The sequence below is a fragment of the Pristis pectinata genome, chromosome 7 (genome assembly GCF_009764475.1).
Source record: "Pristis pectinata isolate sPriPec2 chromosome 7, sPriPec2.1.pri, whole genome shotgun sequence".
Classification (NCBI taxonomy): Eukaryota; Metazoa; Chordata; class Chondrichthyes; order Rhinopristiformes; family Pristidae; genus Pristis; species Pristis pectinata.
Window position 1 is genome coordinate 24,259,008 of NC_067411.1, and position 18,620 is coordinate 24,277,627.

The 18,620-nt window shown below is 41.6% G+C and overlaps 1 protein-coding gene across 3 annotated transcripts in view; it reads right to left on the minus strand.

Moving 5' to 3' along the window:
• Positions 1–13,735, minus strand: part of aggf1 (angiogenic factor with G patch and FHA domains 1) — a 54,275-nt gene extending 40,540 nt beyond the window's left edge. Inside the window, exons 1-3 of one of the 3 annotated variants that reach the window (XM_052019131.1) lie at positions 13,519–13,735; positions 7,359–7,448; positions 3,079–3,284 (exon numbers count right to left, since the gene is read on the minus strand). In XM_052019131.1, coding sequence (XP_051875091.1) covers positions 3,079–3,270 — 192 coding nt within the window. In that variant the 5' untranslated portion in view covers positions 3,271–3,284; positions 7,359–7,448; positions 13,519–13,735. The remainder of the gene's footprint in view (positions 1–3,078; positions 3,285–7,358; positions 7,449–13,518) is intronic. The other 2 variants (XM_052019130.1, XM_052019132.1) reach the window with 2 other exon arrangements.
• Positions 13,736–18,620: the final 4,885 nt, after the last annotated feature.

Below are 18,620 nucleotides of genomic sequence, written 5' to 3' on the forward strand. Positions count from 1 at the left end.
GTGCCCTGGGAAAGAGGCGCTGGCTGTCTATCTATTCCTCTCAGTATCTTGTATACCTCTATCATGTCTCCCCTCATCTTCCTTCTCTCCAATGAGAACAGCCCTAGCTCCTTTAGTCTCTCCTCATAATCCATACTCTCTAATCCAGGCAGCATGCTGGTAAATCTCCTCTGCACCCTTTCCAATGCCTCCACATCCTTCCTATAATGAGGCGACCAGAACTGGACACAGTAAGTGTGGCCTAACCAGAGTTTTGTAAAGCTGCATCATCACTTCGCGGCTCTTAAACTCGATCCCCTGACTTATGAAAGCTAACATCCCATAAGCTTTCTTAACTACCCTATCTACCTGTGAGGCGACTTTCAGTGATCTGTGGATATGAACCCCCAGATCCCTCTGCTCCTCCACACTGCCCAGAATCCTGCCATTTACCTTGTACTCCGCCTTGGAGTTTGTCCTTCAAAGGTGTACTACCTCACACTTCTCTCGATTGAACTCCATCTGCCACTTGTCAGCCCAACTCTGCATCCTATCAATATCCCTCTGCAAGCTTTGACAGCCCTCCACACTATCCACAACACCACCAACCTTTGTGTCATCTGCAAACTTGCTAACCCAGCCTTCCACCCCCTCATCTAAGTCGTTAATAAATATCACAAAAAGTAGAGGTCCCAGAACCGATCCCTGTGGGACACCACTAGTCACAGCCCTCCAATCCGAATGCACTCCCTCCACCACAATCCTCTGCTTTCTACAGGCAAGCCAATTCTGAATCCACACGGCCAAGCCTCCCTGGATCCCCTGGCCTCTGACCTTCTGAAGAAGCCTACCATGAGGAACCTTGTCAAACACCTTACTAAAATCCATGTAGACCATATCCACTGCACTACCCTCATCAATCTTCCGGGTCACCTCCTCAAAGAACGCTCTCAGGCTTGTGAGGCAAGATCTTCCCTTCACAAAGCCATGCTGGCTGTCCCTAATCAGTCTATGATTCTCTAAATGCTCATAGATCCTATCTCTTAGAATCCTTTCTAACAGCTGACCCACCACAGACGCAAGGCTCACCAGCCTGTAATTCCCTGGACTATCCCTACTACCTTTCTTGAATAAGGGGACAACATTCGCCATCCTCCAATCCTCCAGTACCATCCCCGTGGACAACGAGGACTCAAAGATCCTAACCAACATTTCAGCAATCTCCTCCCTCGCCTCACGAAGCAGCCTGGGGAATATTCCGTCAGGCCCTAGGGACTTCATCTGTCCTAAACACACACTCCAACACATCCTCTCTCTTAATATCCACATACTCTAGAACATTACCCTCACCAACACTGTCCTCAGCATCATCAAGACCCCTCTCCTTGGTGAATACTGAAGAGAAATATTCATTGAGAACCTCACCCACTTCTACAGCTTCCAGGCACATCCTCCCACCTTTGTCTTTAATCGGACCTACCTTTACCCTAGCCATCCTTCTGATCTTCACGTACGAGAAAAAAGCCTTGAGATTCTCCTTAACCCTACTCGCTAAAGCCTTTTCATGTCCCCTTCTCGCTCTCCTCAGCCCTTTCTTAAGTTCCTTCCCTGCTACTCTATATTCCTCATGAGCCCTGTCCGATCCTTGCTGCTTACACCTTTTGTATGCTGCCTTCTTCTTCCTAACTAGTTGTTCCACCTCTCTCATCACCCACGGTTCCTTCACCCTATCATTCCTTCTCTGCCTCACTGGGACAAATTTATCCTTAACATCCTGCAAAAGATCCCTGAATATCGACCACATCTCCATAGTACATTTCCCTTCAAAAATGTCACCCCAATTTACACTCCCAAGTTCTCACCTTATAGCCTCATAATTCGCCTTTCCCCAATTAAATATCTTCCCGTCCTCTTTGCTCCTATCCCTGTCCATGACAATTCTAAAGGTTATGGAGCAATGGTCACTGTCCCCCAAATGCTCACCCACCGATAGATCTGTCACCTGTCCTGGTTCATTACCTAAAACTAGATCTAATATGGCATTCCCTCTAGTTGGCCTGTCAACATATTGTGTCCAGAATCCGTCCTGGACACACCTAACAAACTGCACCCCGTCTAAACCCTTGGCACTAAGTAGGTGCCAATCAATATTTAGAAAGTTGAAATCTCCCATTATAATAACCCCGTTATTTTCGCATCTTTCCAAAAACTGCCTCCCAATCTGCTCCTCAGTATCCCTACTGCTACCGGGGGGCCTATAGAATACGCCCAGGAGGGTAACTGCCCCTTTCTTGTTCCTAACTTCCACCCATATTGACTCTAGAGAGGATCCTTCTACATTATCTACCCTTTCTGCAGCTATAACAGTGTCCCTGACCAGTATCGCCACCCCTCCTCCTCTTCTCCCCCCCCCCATCCCTTTTAAAACAGTGAAAACCAGGAATATTCAATATCCATTCCTGCCCTGATGTCAGCCATGTCTCTGTAATAGCCACAATATCATAGTCCCATGTACTAATCCAAGCTCTCAGTTCATCTCCCTTATTCCTGACGCTTCTTGCATTTAAGTAAATGTACTTTAGCCCATCCACCTTACTACTTTTATAACCTGTACTCTGCTTCTCCTTCCTCAAAGCCTATCTACCTGTCAGATCTGACTTTTCCCCATCCCCTTCTTCCTCTGACCTACTCTTCCGGTTCCCTTCCCCCCGGCAATCTAGTTTAAACCCTCCTGAACCACCCTAGCAAACCTGGCCGCAAGGATATTGCCCCCCCCCCCCCCCCCCCCTCAGGTTCAGGTGTAAGTAATACCGCAGAACTGCCATGAACAAATTCTTGGTTTTATAACTCAATAATACTTTGCACTAAAAATTGAACTATGCAAACATTCAAATAAGTTTACATAGCAAAGTGGAAAGTCAGTGGTAATCATCAGATTCAAATCAGATAATTATAATGTGACATTTTTATCCATAAAACACATGATCAGCATCATTCAAATTATTAAAAAAAACACTAGTTTTATAGTTTAACCTCTAATTATACATCTGTAAACTTAAGTTTTGTGGCACACGTTTCTTTGGATAATATTCAGTTTACCTGTTTGTACAGCTGTTCATTGCAACTCTTTGTACCTTTGTACAGGACCTCAGTATGATTTAGCTCTTTCTGTAACACCAGAAGCTGATTTTTACAGGTGGTTAATTCCTGCTCCAGGTTTATGACTTTCTGTTTTAGATCACGCAGCTCAGAGTTACAATCCGATTGCAGATCCCAGTCTGCCGCTGCCATCTCAAAACCTTAATCTGCATCAAATCAGAGTACTTTTTTTTAAATCAAAGTATGACAAAGTCTTAATTTCCACACTTCATCTGGTACCTTCATGTTTAGAAATAAATATAATGATCAGATTTTAACTAAAATGAGATGAGAATACATAGCAAGAGGACACAAAGACCAAGTCTACTCCACCATCCAATAAGATCACGATTGATGCTCAATTCCATTTTCCCATTCAATCCCCATATCCCTGATTCTGTATCTAAAAAACTACTAATCTGTTTTGAACATACTCAACAATTATGTATCCATTGCCCTCTGTGTTAGATAATTTATGGACCTCCGCCTGAAGAAATTTTTCCTCATTTCAATCATAGATGGCTAAACCCTTATCCTGAGACTGGTCTGTAGCATCCTTACACATACATGAGAAAAATAATATGCAGCTTTAAACTTTGGTGAGGTCAAGTTATATACTGCATTTGCACTGATGCTTAAATAAGCTGATTCTGAAAGAAAGATTTTGCCACAATTGGAGGAGTCATTGGCTAATGATGTTAAAACCACTAATCACGAAGGGGCTAACCATTGTCAATATTGCTCTTCACTTTTGTCGTCCGTTGTTTTTTTACTTATCATATTAACATTGAAAGGTTTCATGTCCTTTATTTTAAACAGCCCTAAAAATTTGTGTGCCCTAATTAGCTCAGGCCACCACCCTGTGCACTATACCTTTAGTAGATCATCCCTCCCAGTCATTAAGTTAAGGTAGAGGAAATACCCTCATCACAATCCTCAGATTTTTGTACATCACTCTCATTCGCCTAAAATCCAGAGAATATATTATTCACTCTCTTCAAAGGATGGCCCTCATTCCAGAGATCAATCCAGTGAATCTACAATGCACTGACTCCAAGGTAATTATATCCACCTTAGATATCAAGACTAAATGTGCACATCATATTCCAAATGAGACTTCACCAAAGCCTTGAACAGCCCTGAATAAAGAATAAAACAGAAAGTTCAGAAAGGGACAAGAATTTAACTTCAGGCAATATGGAGACAAATTTGAGAAGAAGGGTGGTGAACACAGGACTGAAGGTGTTATATTTGAATGCATGGAGTATATGAAATAAGGTAGATGAGTTCATAGCGCAGTTAGAAATTGGTAGATATGACTCTGTGGGCATCACAGTTGTGGCTGAAAGATCACAGCTGGGAGCTAAACATCCAAGGATACACATCCTATTGAAGAGACATGCAGGTGGGCAGAGGGGGTAGGGTGGCTCTGTTGGTAAAATATGAAATCAAATCCTTAGCAAGAAGTGACATAGGATCAGAAGATGTAGAATCCTTGTGGGTAGAGTTAAGAAACTGCAAGGGTATAAAGACCCTGACGGGAATGATATACAGGTCTCCAAACAGTAGCCAGGTTGTGGGGTACAAATTACAACAGGAGATAGAAAAGATGTGTAAAAAGGGCAATGTTATGGTGGTCACGGGGGATTTCAATATGCAGGTAGATTGGGAAAATCAGGTTGGTAGCGGATTCCAAAAGAAGGAATTTGTAGAATGCCTATGAGATGGCTTTTTAAGAGCAGCTTGTGGTCGAGCCCACTAGGGAAAAGGCAATTCTGGACTTGGTATCGTGCAATGAACCAGATTTGATTAGGGAGCTTAAGGTAAAGGAACCCTTAGGAGGCAGTGATCTTAATATGATAGAATTCACCCTGCAGTTTGAGAGGGAGAAGCTAAAATCGGATGTATCGGTATTACAGTTGAGTAAAGGTAACTACAGAGGTATGAGAGAGGAGCTGACCAAAGCTGATTGGAAGGGGATGATGGTAAAGCAGCAATGGCAGGAGTTTTTGGGAGTAATTGGGAAGACGCAGGATCAGTTCATCTCAAAGAAGAAGCATTCTAAAGGGAGGATGAGGCAACCGTGGCTGACAAGTCAAAGACAGCATAAAAGCAAAAGAGAGGGCATACAATATTACAAAAATTAGTGGGAAGCTTTTAAAAACCAACAGAAGGCAACTAAAAAAAAACAGTAAGAGAGAAAAAAATGAAATATGAAGGTAAGCTAGCCAATAATATAAAAGAGGATAACAAAAGTTTTTTTTTCAGATATATAAAGAGTAAAATAGAGACAAGAGTGGACATTGGACTGCTGCAAAATGACACTGGAGAGGTAGTAATGGGGAACAAAGGAATGGCGGATGAACTGAATAAGTATTCTGCGTTAGTCTTCACTGTAGAAGACACCAGCAACATGCCAGAAATTCAAGAGTCAGGGGGCAGAAGTGAGTGTAGTTGCTATTACTAAGGAGAAGGTGCTTGGGAAACTGAAAGGTCTGAAGGTAGAATAATCACCTGGACCGGATGGACTACACCCCAGGGTTCCGAAAGAGGTAGCTGAAGAGATTGTGGAGGCATTAGTAGTGATCTTTCAGGAATCACTAGAGTCAGGAATGGTTCCGGAGGACTGGAAAATCCACAAATGTTACTCCACTCTTTAAGAAGGTAAGGAGGCAAAAGACAGGAAATTATAGGCCAGTTAGCCTGATTTCAGTGGTTGGTAAGCTGTTAGAGTCCATTATTAAGGATGAGGTTTTGGGTATTTGGAAGCTCATGATAAAATAGGCCAAAGTCAGCATGGTTTCCTTAAGGGGAGATCTTGCCTGACAAATCTGTTGGAATTCTTTGAGGAACTAACAGGCAGGATGGACAAAGGAGAGTCTGTGGATGTTGTTTACTTGGATTTTCAGAAGGCCTTTCTAACAACGTGCCGCACATGAGGCTGCTAAATAAGGTAGGAGCCCATGGTATTACAGGAAAGGAACTAGCATGGATAGAAGATTGGCTAACAGGCAGAAGGCAAAGAGTAAGAATAAAGGGGGCCTTTTCTGGCCGGCTGCCGGTGACTAGTGGTGTTCCACAGGGGTTGGTGTTGGGTCCACTACTTTTCACATTATATGTTAATGATCTGGATGACCGAATTGAGGGCTTTGTGGCCAAGTTTGAGGATGATACAAAAATAGATGAAGGGGCAGGTAGTGTTGAGGAAGCAGGGAGTCTGCAGAAGCACTTGGACGGGTTGGGAGAATGGGCAAAGAAGTGGAGATGGAATACAGCGTAGGGAAGTGTACAGTCACCCTTTTTGGTAGAAGGAATAGAGGCATGGACTATTTTCTAAATGGGGAGTGAATTCAGAAATTGGAGGTGCAAAGGGACTTGGGAGCCCAAGTGCAGGATTTCCTAAAGGTTAACTTGCAGGTTGAGTCAGTCAAGGCAAATGCAATGTTAGTATTCATTTCAAGAGGACTAGAATATAAAAGCAAGGATGTAATGCTGAGGCTTTATAAGGCGTTGGTCAGACCATATTTGGAGTATTGAGAGCAGTTCTGGGCCCCATATCTAAGGAAGGATGTGTTGGCATTTGAAAGGGTCCAGAGGAGGTTTACAAGAATGATCCCAGGAATGAAAGGGTTAATGTATGAGGAGCATTTGATGGTTCTGGGCCCGTCCTTGCTGGAAATTAGGAGGAGTGGGGAATCTCATTAAAACATACCGAATACTGAAAGGCCCGGATAGAGTGGATGTGGAGAGGATGTTTCCAGTTGTGGGAGTCTAAGACCAGAGGGCACAGCCTCAGAATAGAAGGACGTCCCTTTAGAACTGAGATGAGGAGGAATTTCTTTAGCCAGGGGGTGGTGAATCTGTGGAACTCATTGCCACAGATGGCTGTGGAGGCCAAGTCATGGGGTATATTTAAAGCGGTAGTTGATAGGTTCTCGATTAGTAAGGGCATTGAAGATTACGGGGAGAAGGCAGGAGAATGGGGTTGAGAGGGAAAAATACATCAGCCATGATTGAATGGCAGAGCAGACTCCATGGGCCGAATGGCCTAATTCTGCTCCCATGTCTTATGAACAATCTTAACAAGACTTCCTTCTTCTTGCACTCCACCCATATTATTTGCTTTCCTGATTTATTGCTGTACATGTATGTTTACTTTTGCATCCCCCAAATCAGGACACTAATATTTCTCCCTGCAACAACATTTAATACTTTAAACAGTACAGTAACTATCCACACACCTTTTATTGTGATGTTCTATGTTTCCTGGGCACCCATTTCTGAGTTAGAAAGCTGGCACAGGATCACCTATCAGAATTATCTCCATTTCACTGCAAAAATCATTTGGTACCACATTAAAAACTGAAGAGTAATTTTTTTTTTAAACAGAATATGGAAGCAGCGTCCTAAACAAAATATAGATGATCATTAACTGGCACAATATGGGATTAGAAAGGAGTATTCATATTATGAAATAAATGATTAATGAAACAGTTATCCAATGATATACAAATACATTAAGCTACTCTTTCACATGTAACAGGCATTAATGCCTTAATTTCAGGATTTTGACAGGGATTTGGGGTAAGTAACAAGAACAATGTATGCAAGCTCTAAAATGGGCCAAGATCCATTCCAGACTTTGCAAAAATGTATAGCCATCAAATGTCCTTGAAGTAATGACTGCCTTGCTCATTGCAGAAGTCAGTGAAGACTTCTTTCTAGATTTGAAGCCACTCTGGGCAAGGATGGCTGATTTCTTTTCTCTGACAGAGACTAGTGAACCAGATAGAATTTTTACATCTTTACTTGTGAAGTTATAAAAAGGGGAGGCCATTGATGAAGCAGATACAGATGTCTGGGCCTACAGTGATGCCCTGAGAAACTTGTGCACTTATCTCTTGGGGTTGAAGTGATTCACTTCCAACTGCCACAACCATTTTCCTCTAGTCTAACCCCAGCTGACAAATAGGTTTCCCCCGAGATCCATACTGACCCAAATTTTATTAGGTTTCTTGATGCCACCTTCGGTGAAATGCTGCCACGGGTGTCAAAGGCAATCACACTCATCTCACCAATTCAACTTTAAGTATGAACAATGTTTACAATAAATTGTGAAGTCCAATCAGAACCCATTGTGAGCATCAGTGAGCAGATCAATAGAGAGCAAATGCTACATGATAGCAAGATCGAGAACATTACTTGGTTAATAGTTATAAGTTGACTGATGGGCAACATCATCAGAATTGGTTTGTTGCGCGTTGTTTTTGGACGCAACGTAGATGGGTAATTGTCTTGTAGATACCAGTGTTGCAGTTCTACTAGAACAGTCCAGTTAAATGTTAAGGTCTGAAGGAGCTTTCCATTTGTATTTATTGTGAGAGAACATTTTGTAATACAAGCTTTTGTGCAAGTTCTAAAATGTATGTTTTCAGATATACTGCATTTCTCTACCACCGTAAAGATTTTTAGTATATGTAGAGAAAAATACTTCTCTCAATGGTAACCCATTCATGCTTGTGTAGTTTATAAACTTCTGCTCTGAATGCATTAGTGGCATCAGGAACAGCATTCTGCACAAAAAAGATCTATGGTATTAACATTCACAACAAAAAGATTAATTGAATATCTGATGAAAGGTTATTTATTTGAAGTGTTAACAATTTCTCACTCCACAGATGCTGCCTGACTTGCTAAATCTTTCCAGCATTATCTGTTTTGATATCAAAGAAATTAAACTATGAAGTTTAATACTGAAGGAACTTTCCTGTTTGGGATCTTGTCAAAATAAATTCCTTGGCATAGTAGTATTCTGTTCAGCATGGATGAAAACAAAAATGCTAAACAATGTCCACATCTCCTTTTGACAGGTGCCTGTTTTCTTGCCAGCCATATCTCCCTATTTGTTTTATACTTGGTCTAAAAGCTAATTTATATCTATGTTCTTCTTCAGAAGAATACAAGTTTAAAAATGTCCATACAATTATAAATGAAACATATCAGGAACCCAGAAATATCAGGAAAGTTATAAAGGTAGCTAAGTATACTGAAAGAGATGTTGGAAAAAGGAAAGAAAATATTAGAAATATACAGCATCTAATAAGGGGGAAAAGTGGGTTAATAGGTGTGGGTACACCTTAGTTCTGACCCAAGACCATGAAGACTTGATCCCAAAACAATATCCGATTTCCACCCATTAGAAAAAAACATCTTCCTGCCTCAACCAATTAAGTACAGCTCTACACTGATTAGCGAACATTTACATGACAAATTTTCATTACAATGAAGGGTTTCATTTAATTTAGTTAGTCACTTAAAAAAGATTTTGTTTAATGCAATGAAGGATTGGAGTACATTTTTCAAACTCAGGTCTGTAAATATCAGCAACATTTAATAGACTTTTTGATCAGATCAATGGAAATGAGTGTTAAATAAAACAAGTTATTCAACATGAAATAAGAACTTTCACTTGTACACCTGTGCTATTCCATCCAGCAAGAATGACCATTCCATGAATGACTGGTATATTTCAGTTTGTATGTTCCTTCTTCTCAAAACAAACACATTTACTTTTGATTTCCTGAATCCTTACAGGGAAAACATTGACCAGTGCCTAAGTTTCTCACCGTTCATACCAACTAGCAGTGACCCATGAAAGTTAAGAGTTTACTGTACTTCCTGCTGAATAAAAACACTGGTCTAGACTTTATTTCAGATTTCCAGCTTATGCAATTTATTGATTCCTACATATTGCAAACTGCTGTGGTAGAATTAATAAATGATACAGCATGAAAACAAGCTATTCAGCCCAACTCATTCATGCTGACCAGTGGGCACCCTTCTGTATTAATCTCAACACCCAGCACTTGGTCCATAGCCCTCTATGCCTAAGCAATTCAAGTACTCATCTAGGCATTTCTTAAATGCTGTCAGTGACACAGCTTCAAACACTCTCTCAGGAAGTGCATTCCAGGTATTCACCACTCCTTGGGTGAAAAAGGTGAGAACCCTATGTCCTCTAGATTTATATGGGGAAAAGTCTCCTAAAGTATACTCTATCTATATCCCTAATTTTATATACTTCAATCATGTCCTCTCTTAACCTCCACTGTTCCAGGGAGAAAAAAAAAAGAACTTTTCTGGTGTTTCAACATGATTGAACAGCTCCATCCCAGGCAACATCTTCGTGAATCTCCTCTGCACCTTCTTCAGTGCTATCACATCCTTCCTATACCTCGATGACCAGAACTGCAGGCAGTACTCTAGCTAAGGTCTGACCAAAGTTTGATAAGTTGGAGCATAACCTCCCTACTTCTCTATTCAATGCCCTCACAAAAGCCAGTATCTGATATCCCTTCCTAGCCATGTTATCTATCTGCACTGCCACCTTTGAGGATCGATGGACTTGTACTCAGAGGTCACTCTTTTCCTCAATACTCCAAGACCCTACCATTCATGGTGTATGTCCTAACCTAATTAGTGGTCCCAAAATGCATCACCTCATGTACATAAGGATGAAACTCCATCTGCCATTTTTCAGCCCATTTCACCAACACATTGATATCTATTTGCAGCCTAAGTACCTTTCACGCCTCCCACATCCACATCCAAGTCATTCACATGTGTTACAAACAGCAAGGGTCCCAGCACTAATCCTTGTGGGGCACCACCAGTCACAGCATCTAATCTCAAAAACAACCCACTACCATCACACTCTGTCTCTGGTTGCCAAGACAAATTCTGGATCCATTTTGCCAACCTGCCCTGAACCAAATGGGCCCTAACCTTTTGAACTAGTCTCCCATGTGGGGCCTTGTGAAAGGCTTTACTGAAGTATATCTAAATCATATCTACTGGCCTGCCCTCATAGGTACACTTTATTACTTCTTCAAAGAATTCAATCAAAGTGGTCAGACAGGATCTACTCTTGACAAAGCCATGTTGGCTGTCTCTGATCAGTCCCTGCCTTTCCAAGTATCAATCCTCTCCTTCAGAATGTTTTCCAGTATTGTCCCTACCCTGATGTTAGGCTCACAGCTCTACAGGTACCAGGCTTTTCCTTGCTACCTTTATTGAAAAAGGAGGACCACATTTGCGATGCTCCTGCCATCTGGTACCTCATGTGTCCAGCCAAAATTTTAAAAAATCTCAGCCAGAGCCCCAGCAGTCTCTTCCCTCGCCTCTTGTAGCAGCCTGGGATAAAGCCAATGCAGTCTTGGGGATTTATCCATCTTTAAGCCTACCAAGGCACTGAGTATCTCCTTGTTATTTATGAAGACCTACGCTAGACTTTCAGCTACCCTTTCACTGAATTCTCCAACTACAAAGTCTGTTTCCTTTGTGAATACCGATTAAAAGTATTCATTTTGTACTTTACCTATAACTTCTGGCTCCACGAACAGATTGCCCCTGTTGTCCCTAATGGGCCCTACTTTTTCCCCTGGTTATTCTTTTGCCCTTAATATATTTATACAATGCCTTCGGATTTACCTTAATCCAGTCTGCCAATGATTTTTCATGACCCCTCTTAACCTTTCCAATGTCCTTTTAAGCACCTCCCTACACTTTTTATACATATGACAGGCCTCCCTTGTTATTAGTTCCCTATACCTTTCATATGCTTCCTTTTTTTGACTTATCCAACCCTCAATATCCCTCAACATCCAGGGTTCCTTACATTGGTTATCCCTGGCTATAGGTCTTGAACTCGTTGTAATTTCTCCTTTGAATGCTTCCCATTGTGCAGATGACGATTTACCTGCAAGTAGATGCTCCTGATCTACTTTTGCCAGGTCCTCCTTATCAAATTGGCTTTACCCCAATTTAAGACCTTTATTACTGGCCTATCACTATCCTTTTCCATACCACTTTAAGATATATGGAGTTGTGGTCACTATATCCAAAATGATCCCTCACTGACAACTCTGTCTACTCGACCAGCTACATTCCCCAAGATAAGGTCCAGTCATGCTCCATCCCTTGCTGGCCTATCTATATACTGCGTCAAAAAACTCTCCTGGACACATTTCAAACATTCCAACTCAACACTCCCCCCCACAACAAACCTTTAATGAGGAGGCAATCCCAGTTAGTATTTGGGAACTTGGAATCCTCCAGTACAGACGCCCATCTTTATTGCATCTCTCTGATCTCTGCCTATATCTCTGTTCCTCTACCTCCTATTGAAAGTTGGGATGTCTATAACACACCCCCAGCAGAGTGACAACACTCCTTTTGTTTCTCAACTCTACCCATAAGACCATAAGATATAGGAGCAGAATAAGGCCATTCAGCCCATCAAGTCTACTCCGTCATTCAATCATGGCTGATTTTCTTTTCTCAACCCCATTCTCCTGCCTTCTCCCCATAACCCTTAACCCCCTTACCAATCAAGAACCTATCTGCCTTAAATAAAGCCAATGGCTTGGCCTCCACGGCCCTCTGTGGCAAGAAAATTCCACAGATTCACCACCCTCTGACTGAAGAAATTGCTCCTTATCTCAATTCTAAAGGGACATCCCTTTATTCTGAGGCTGTGCCCTCAGATCCTATACTCTCTTACAAATGGAAACATCCTTTCCACGTTTGCTCTATCCAGGCCTTTCAGTATTTGGTAGGTTTCAATGAGATCTCCCACCTCATGGCCTCATTTGAGGAGCTTCTAGGATATCGTCCTCAATACTGAAGATATTAAAAAAAGACAAGATAAAGAGTATTGTACAGGACTGCTCCCTGTGGCAACTCAATGGATACAGACTGCTAATGACCCTTTTATCAAATTCAGCTTCCTGCTAATTTGTGCAGCATCCTCTATGCATACTAATATATTACCTTCAATACCAATGAACTACTATTTTACCTTTTGTCCAGCATCTTGTCAAACACCTTTTGAAAATCCAAAATACATCTATCCACTTTGATACTTTCTTAAAGAACCACAATAAATTTTGTCAGACACGATTTCCACTTTATGAAGCTTGATCAGATTATGGCTTTCCAAATGTTCTGTGATTATTCCCTTAATAATCCATTCTGACATTTTTCCAATAATTGACATCAGGTCTGCTTTTTGCCTCCTACCCTTTAATGAATAAAGGTCTCCCACTGGCAGTTTGCAAATCGTCTAATCTAAAGATTTTTGTAAAATTAAAACCAATGCATCTAATTTCTCTATAACCAATTATTCTAGGAACCTTGGATGCAAACGATCAGATTCAGGGATCCATCAGATCCACGAGTTGTTCCCTATTATTTTTTGTAATTAATGAGATGTCACCCACTGAGCACAGTTGAAACTATTGGGCACCCAGCATCTTTTGCAATTCTTTTCGTTCAGAATTCACATCATAGAGGGTGCCAAAGACGGCTGTGCCTCACAGTATCTCATTTCTTCTCACTTACCATGAAATCAACGTCAAAGGCCGAGATCCCAGTCTCTGCACCTCAAGGTCAAGATTGACCCTGGCCTCACATGTCAGACCTAAAAAAGCAAATAAATTACGTTACTGCCCGGCACGCACTCATATCCCTCCCACGGCAAATTTATTTCGCGTTTCGTGAATGACAAATGCAACTGCTGTCGAGCTGCTGTACTTTACAACCACACCACCAGCCGCCATCTTTGAACCTACTCCCTGTACGTCACCAACCACCACCCCGCCCCCCCGCCGCCAGACGTCGTGCGCGCGCTGCGTGCGTCAATTGTGGGTGCACGCGCTCCAGGGGGCGGACGTCACGGCCGTCGCAAGGCTGCAAGTCGTCCCCTCCCCCGGAGCCTTGTTCGGAAGGATGCTTCTGGCGAAATTAGAGGAATTAACCGAAGCAAGCAGTAGTGAACGCAGCAAAGTTGAAGGGCGAATGCGTACTTGTTTTGAAAGGTCGATATTTACTTAAAATCATTGGAAATGCAATTGATTACACGGTGCAGATGCATTGAGTTAGTACAGAGTGCATTGACTTTATCAGGGAGCACAGTGAAACAACAATCATAACATAACAAGGACTAAGATTGTGCCATAACAATCAAAAGTGTTTATCGCTTTTGGATCAGACAGGCCCTGCAACTACCTTCTGGAGTTCAAACTGGTCTGTTCTCTGTTGCTGATCATAGTCAGGGTTTCTCCTTAACAGGTTGTCAAAGTCAGCAGCAGCAGGTTCTTCACATGTTACTCTGTGAGGACATGGAGCCAAATCTTAATGCCTCAAGAGGCTCTTCCCCTTACAAGCAACCTCGACAGTGGGAAGCCATCAGTCCATGACTTTTTCCGTCTGATGTGTTTGGCAACGTAGCCCGCTGTCCCTGAATAAAAAGTGAAGTAACCTCCCTAATATCACAAGATAGAAAGCTGTGAGATGTTAATATTTCAGCACCAGGAATCTGCCCTGCTCTGTGCTTTAATTGCAACAGGTGGCAGATTTCAGTGGATGTCCCAACTGAAGCAAAGACATCTCACACACTGTTTCTGGCAGAGGTTCATTAGGAGAATTGCTCCCTGAACTCTCTGGCTAGTTATAGCCTCCTGGTGCTAGCCTTTCCCCTCCTCTTCTATCATGTTTCCCCTCCTCAGGATGCTCTCTGCTCAATCTCCGAGTTATGTTGTACTCCTGTGGGAATACCTCCAAACACAACAGTGTCTAGGAGAAACAGGTTTATTTAGAGACCTTAAAAGCCATTCACTACTTGGACACTGTTTCCTATAGACTTTAGCAAAATTACGTAAGTCTAGGAAATACTAAACTTTTGTACAATCATACCAATAGCCAACAGAAATCAATAACCAATAGTCTGAAAATTGACAATCCCTTTTAACAGGTTAGGGGTTATTGAGGGTGGGCATTGTCCTTTTTGCTGGCCCAGAGTTTAGCAATGCAAGATTAAGAGAGTGCATTACTGGAGCACTGAGCTCCTGAGTGATAGTGCAGAAGTGTCACAATCTGCCACAGTATATTTATGAAGAGCATTGACTGTGGGAATGGCTTCACAGTTAAAATGGCCAGCACAGCTTGGAGCACAAGTATTTACACATTTGCTGTATTGGAACTAATCTGCTATCTGACACATGCTATGAAAGCAATTTTTGGGCCATAGTGTTTTCATCTAGTCCATTCATTGTAGACCATAAAATATTAATTTGCTGTTTCTATATATCAACATATTTATATTTTAAGTCTGCATTTATAGTTATCTTATTTCAACCATGGCAAAGTGACAGTCCTGATCTGTGAGTCATATTTCAAGAACGTAAAATTTGTTCTATAGCACAACACATCTCATCAATCAACAACTTCATCACCATCTCCCTGAATCATTGCATTTACTGTAGTACCAGAATTAGGAAATATTTAAGTATTCATAGATGTCAAAACAGTAAAAAAAGGTCCATGATAAAAATATGAACTGTCACTTTATTTTAATAAGTGAACATAGATAGACTGATATAGTGGAAAGGCTTGGACTGAAGAAAACATCAACAGAACAAATCAATTATAAAGCAAAAAATTCTAGTACTATCAACATCAATGCCATGGAAGAGTTCATCTACATAAAAGTAGGCAGCAGATACAGATGAACATGGAAGAACATGAAAATTAACAAAACTAATTGTCCTTTACCATGCCGAAGAACCATTGGAATATTGTTTATAACAACTGTGTAACCTCTGATTGAATGTGAACAATTTCACAGATAACAAGTTCATATTGATAAAATAGAATTTTGCAAAATTATCCTAACAAAACATATATAAACGTTGGTGTTTTCTTAACATTTAAAATCTAAATTGTGCTATTTGAATCATACTTTATTTTCTACTGTAGCTGCAAACTCCATATTAAATTCTGTCAGGCCATTTCTCTGATGCAATTCAGAGAAATCTGGAAACTTCCCATAAAATGAGTTTATTTACCTCTGTGTTAATATGTTTCTCTGTGATGATTGAATTGGGCCTTTCTGCTGATGAATAACATTTTATCTCCAAATATACAATATGTCCATTGGAGGGCAGAAGAGCAACAGCATTGAATCATTTCTAACAATGGTGGTCTGAAAATTCAATTACATGGAGAAATATTTATGTCCTCCTACACTGTAGGTTATTTTCAGGAAAACTGCACCACAGCATATGTATAAAATTTGCAATTTATGAGGGATTCATAGACATTCCATTGTACTGTCATATCTTTAAGAAAAGGCTTTGCAATGAGCTTGCCATTTAAATTCACCTTTTCATTCCAGATCAAATGTTTTTAAATTTTGTGTGTTGTTGATGCACCCTAACAAACGACAAAAGACAAGATCACAAGATCACAAGACAAGGGAGCAGAAGCAGGCCATTCGGCCCATCGAGTCTGCTCCAAGGAAAGGGAAAATAGAAATGAGAAATGGGGAATGGAAAAAAAAACCTATTCTAATCCCAATTTCCGGCCTTATCCTCATATCCCTTGATATCCTGACTATTTAGATATCTATCTATCTCCTCCTTGAACGCCCCCACTGATCTGGCCTCCACTGCTGTACGTGGCAAGGAGTTCCACAAATTCACCACCCTCTGGCTAAAGAAATTTTTCCTCATCTTTGTTTTGAAACTGTACCCTCTAATTCTAAGATGGTGCCCTCTGGTACTGGACTCACCCACCAAGGGAAACAGCCTAGCCACATCTACTCTGTCCTTTCCTATCAATATTTTAAATGTCGCTATGAGGTCCCCTCTCATTCTTCTGTACTCCAGTGAGTACAGTCCAAGAGCCGACAAACGCTCCTCATACATAAGCCCTTTCATTCCTGGAATCATCCTCGTAAATCTCCTCTGAACCCTCTCCAACGTCAGCACATCCTTCCTAAGATGTGGGGCCCAAAACTGCGCACAGTATTCCAAATGAGGCCTCACTAGTGCCCCGTAGAGCCTCATCAACACTTCCTTACTTTTATACACTATACCTCTCGAAATGAATGCCAACATAGCATTCGCTTTCTTTACCACCGATCCGACCTGGTGTTTAACCTTTAAGGTATCCTGCATGAGTACCCCCAAGTCCCTTTGTACTTCCGTGCTTTGAATTTTCTCCTAGATAATAATCTGCCCGCTTATTTCTGCTTCCAAAGTGTACAACTGCACATTTCCCAACATTGAATCTCATCTGCCATTTCCTTACCCATTCTCCTAAACTGTCTAGGTCCCTCTGCAACCTTTCTATCTCTTCAATACTCCCTACTCCTCCCCCTATCTTGGTGTCATCCGCAAACTTAGCCACGAAACCATTTATTCCATTATCCAAATCGTTAATGTACAAGGTAAAAAGGAGCGGTCCCAACACCGACCCCTGCGGCACACCACTAGTGACCGGTAACCAACCAGAACGAGATCCTTTTATTTCCACTCTTTGCTTCCTGCCAACCAACCAATGCTCCACCCATTCTGTTATCCTACCCGTAATTCCATGACCTCTCATCTTATTAATCAGTCTCTTGTCAGGCACCTTATCAAAGGCCTTTTGAAAGTCTAAATACACAACATCTACTGCCTCTCCCTTATCCACCCTACCTGTGATTTCTTCAAAAAACTCCAATAGGTTGGTCAGGCAGGATCTTCCCTTCACAAAACCATGTTGGCTAGGACCTATCTTGCCTTGCGCCTCTAGGTATTCCGTAACCCCATCCTTGAGGATAGATTCCAATAATTTTCCCACCACTGACGTCAGACTAATAGGTCTGTAATTTCCTTTATGCTGCCTCCCACCTCCCTTATACAACAGAACTACATTTGCGACCTTCCAGTCCTCCGGAACCATGCCGGAATCTATCGATTTCTGGAAAATTATTGCCAATGCCTCTGCTATCTCTAAAGCCACCTCCTTCAGAACCCGGGGATGCACCTCATCCGGTCCGGGAGACTTATCAGTCTTTAGCCCATTTAGTTTTCCTAGCACCTTCTCCCTAGTAATCTTAACTGAACTCAGTTCCATTTCGTGAGACTCCTGACTAACCAGCACATTGCTGATGTCCTCCACGGTGAAGACTGATGCAAAATATTCATTCAATTCCTCTGCCATCTCTCTATCGTCCATTATAATAGCTCCTGCACCGTTGTCAATTGGTCCTATATCAACCCGTGTCTCTCTTTTACTCCTTATGTATTTAAAAAAACTCTTAGTATCCTATCGAATGTTATCCGCCAACTTCCTTTCATAATTCATCTTTTCTTTCCTAATGACCTTCTTAGTTTCTCTCTGCAGGTTCTTAAAAGCTTCCCAGTCTTCTGTTTTCCCACTAATTTTTGCTTCTTTGTACGCCGCCCCTTTTGCTTTAATTTTAGCCTCCACCTCTCTCGTTATCCACATTTGTGCCTTTTTTCCATTCAAAACCTTTTTTCTTGGAATATATCTATCCTGCATTTTCCTTATTTCCTGTAGAAATTCCTTCCATTTCTCCTCTGCCGTCCCTCCAGCCAGATTACTCTTCCAATCAATTAGGGCCAACTCCTCTCTCATACCATTGTAATTTCCTT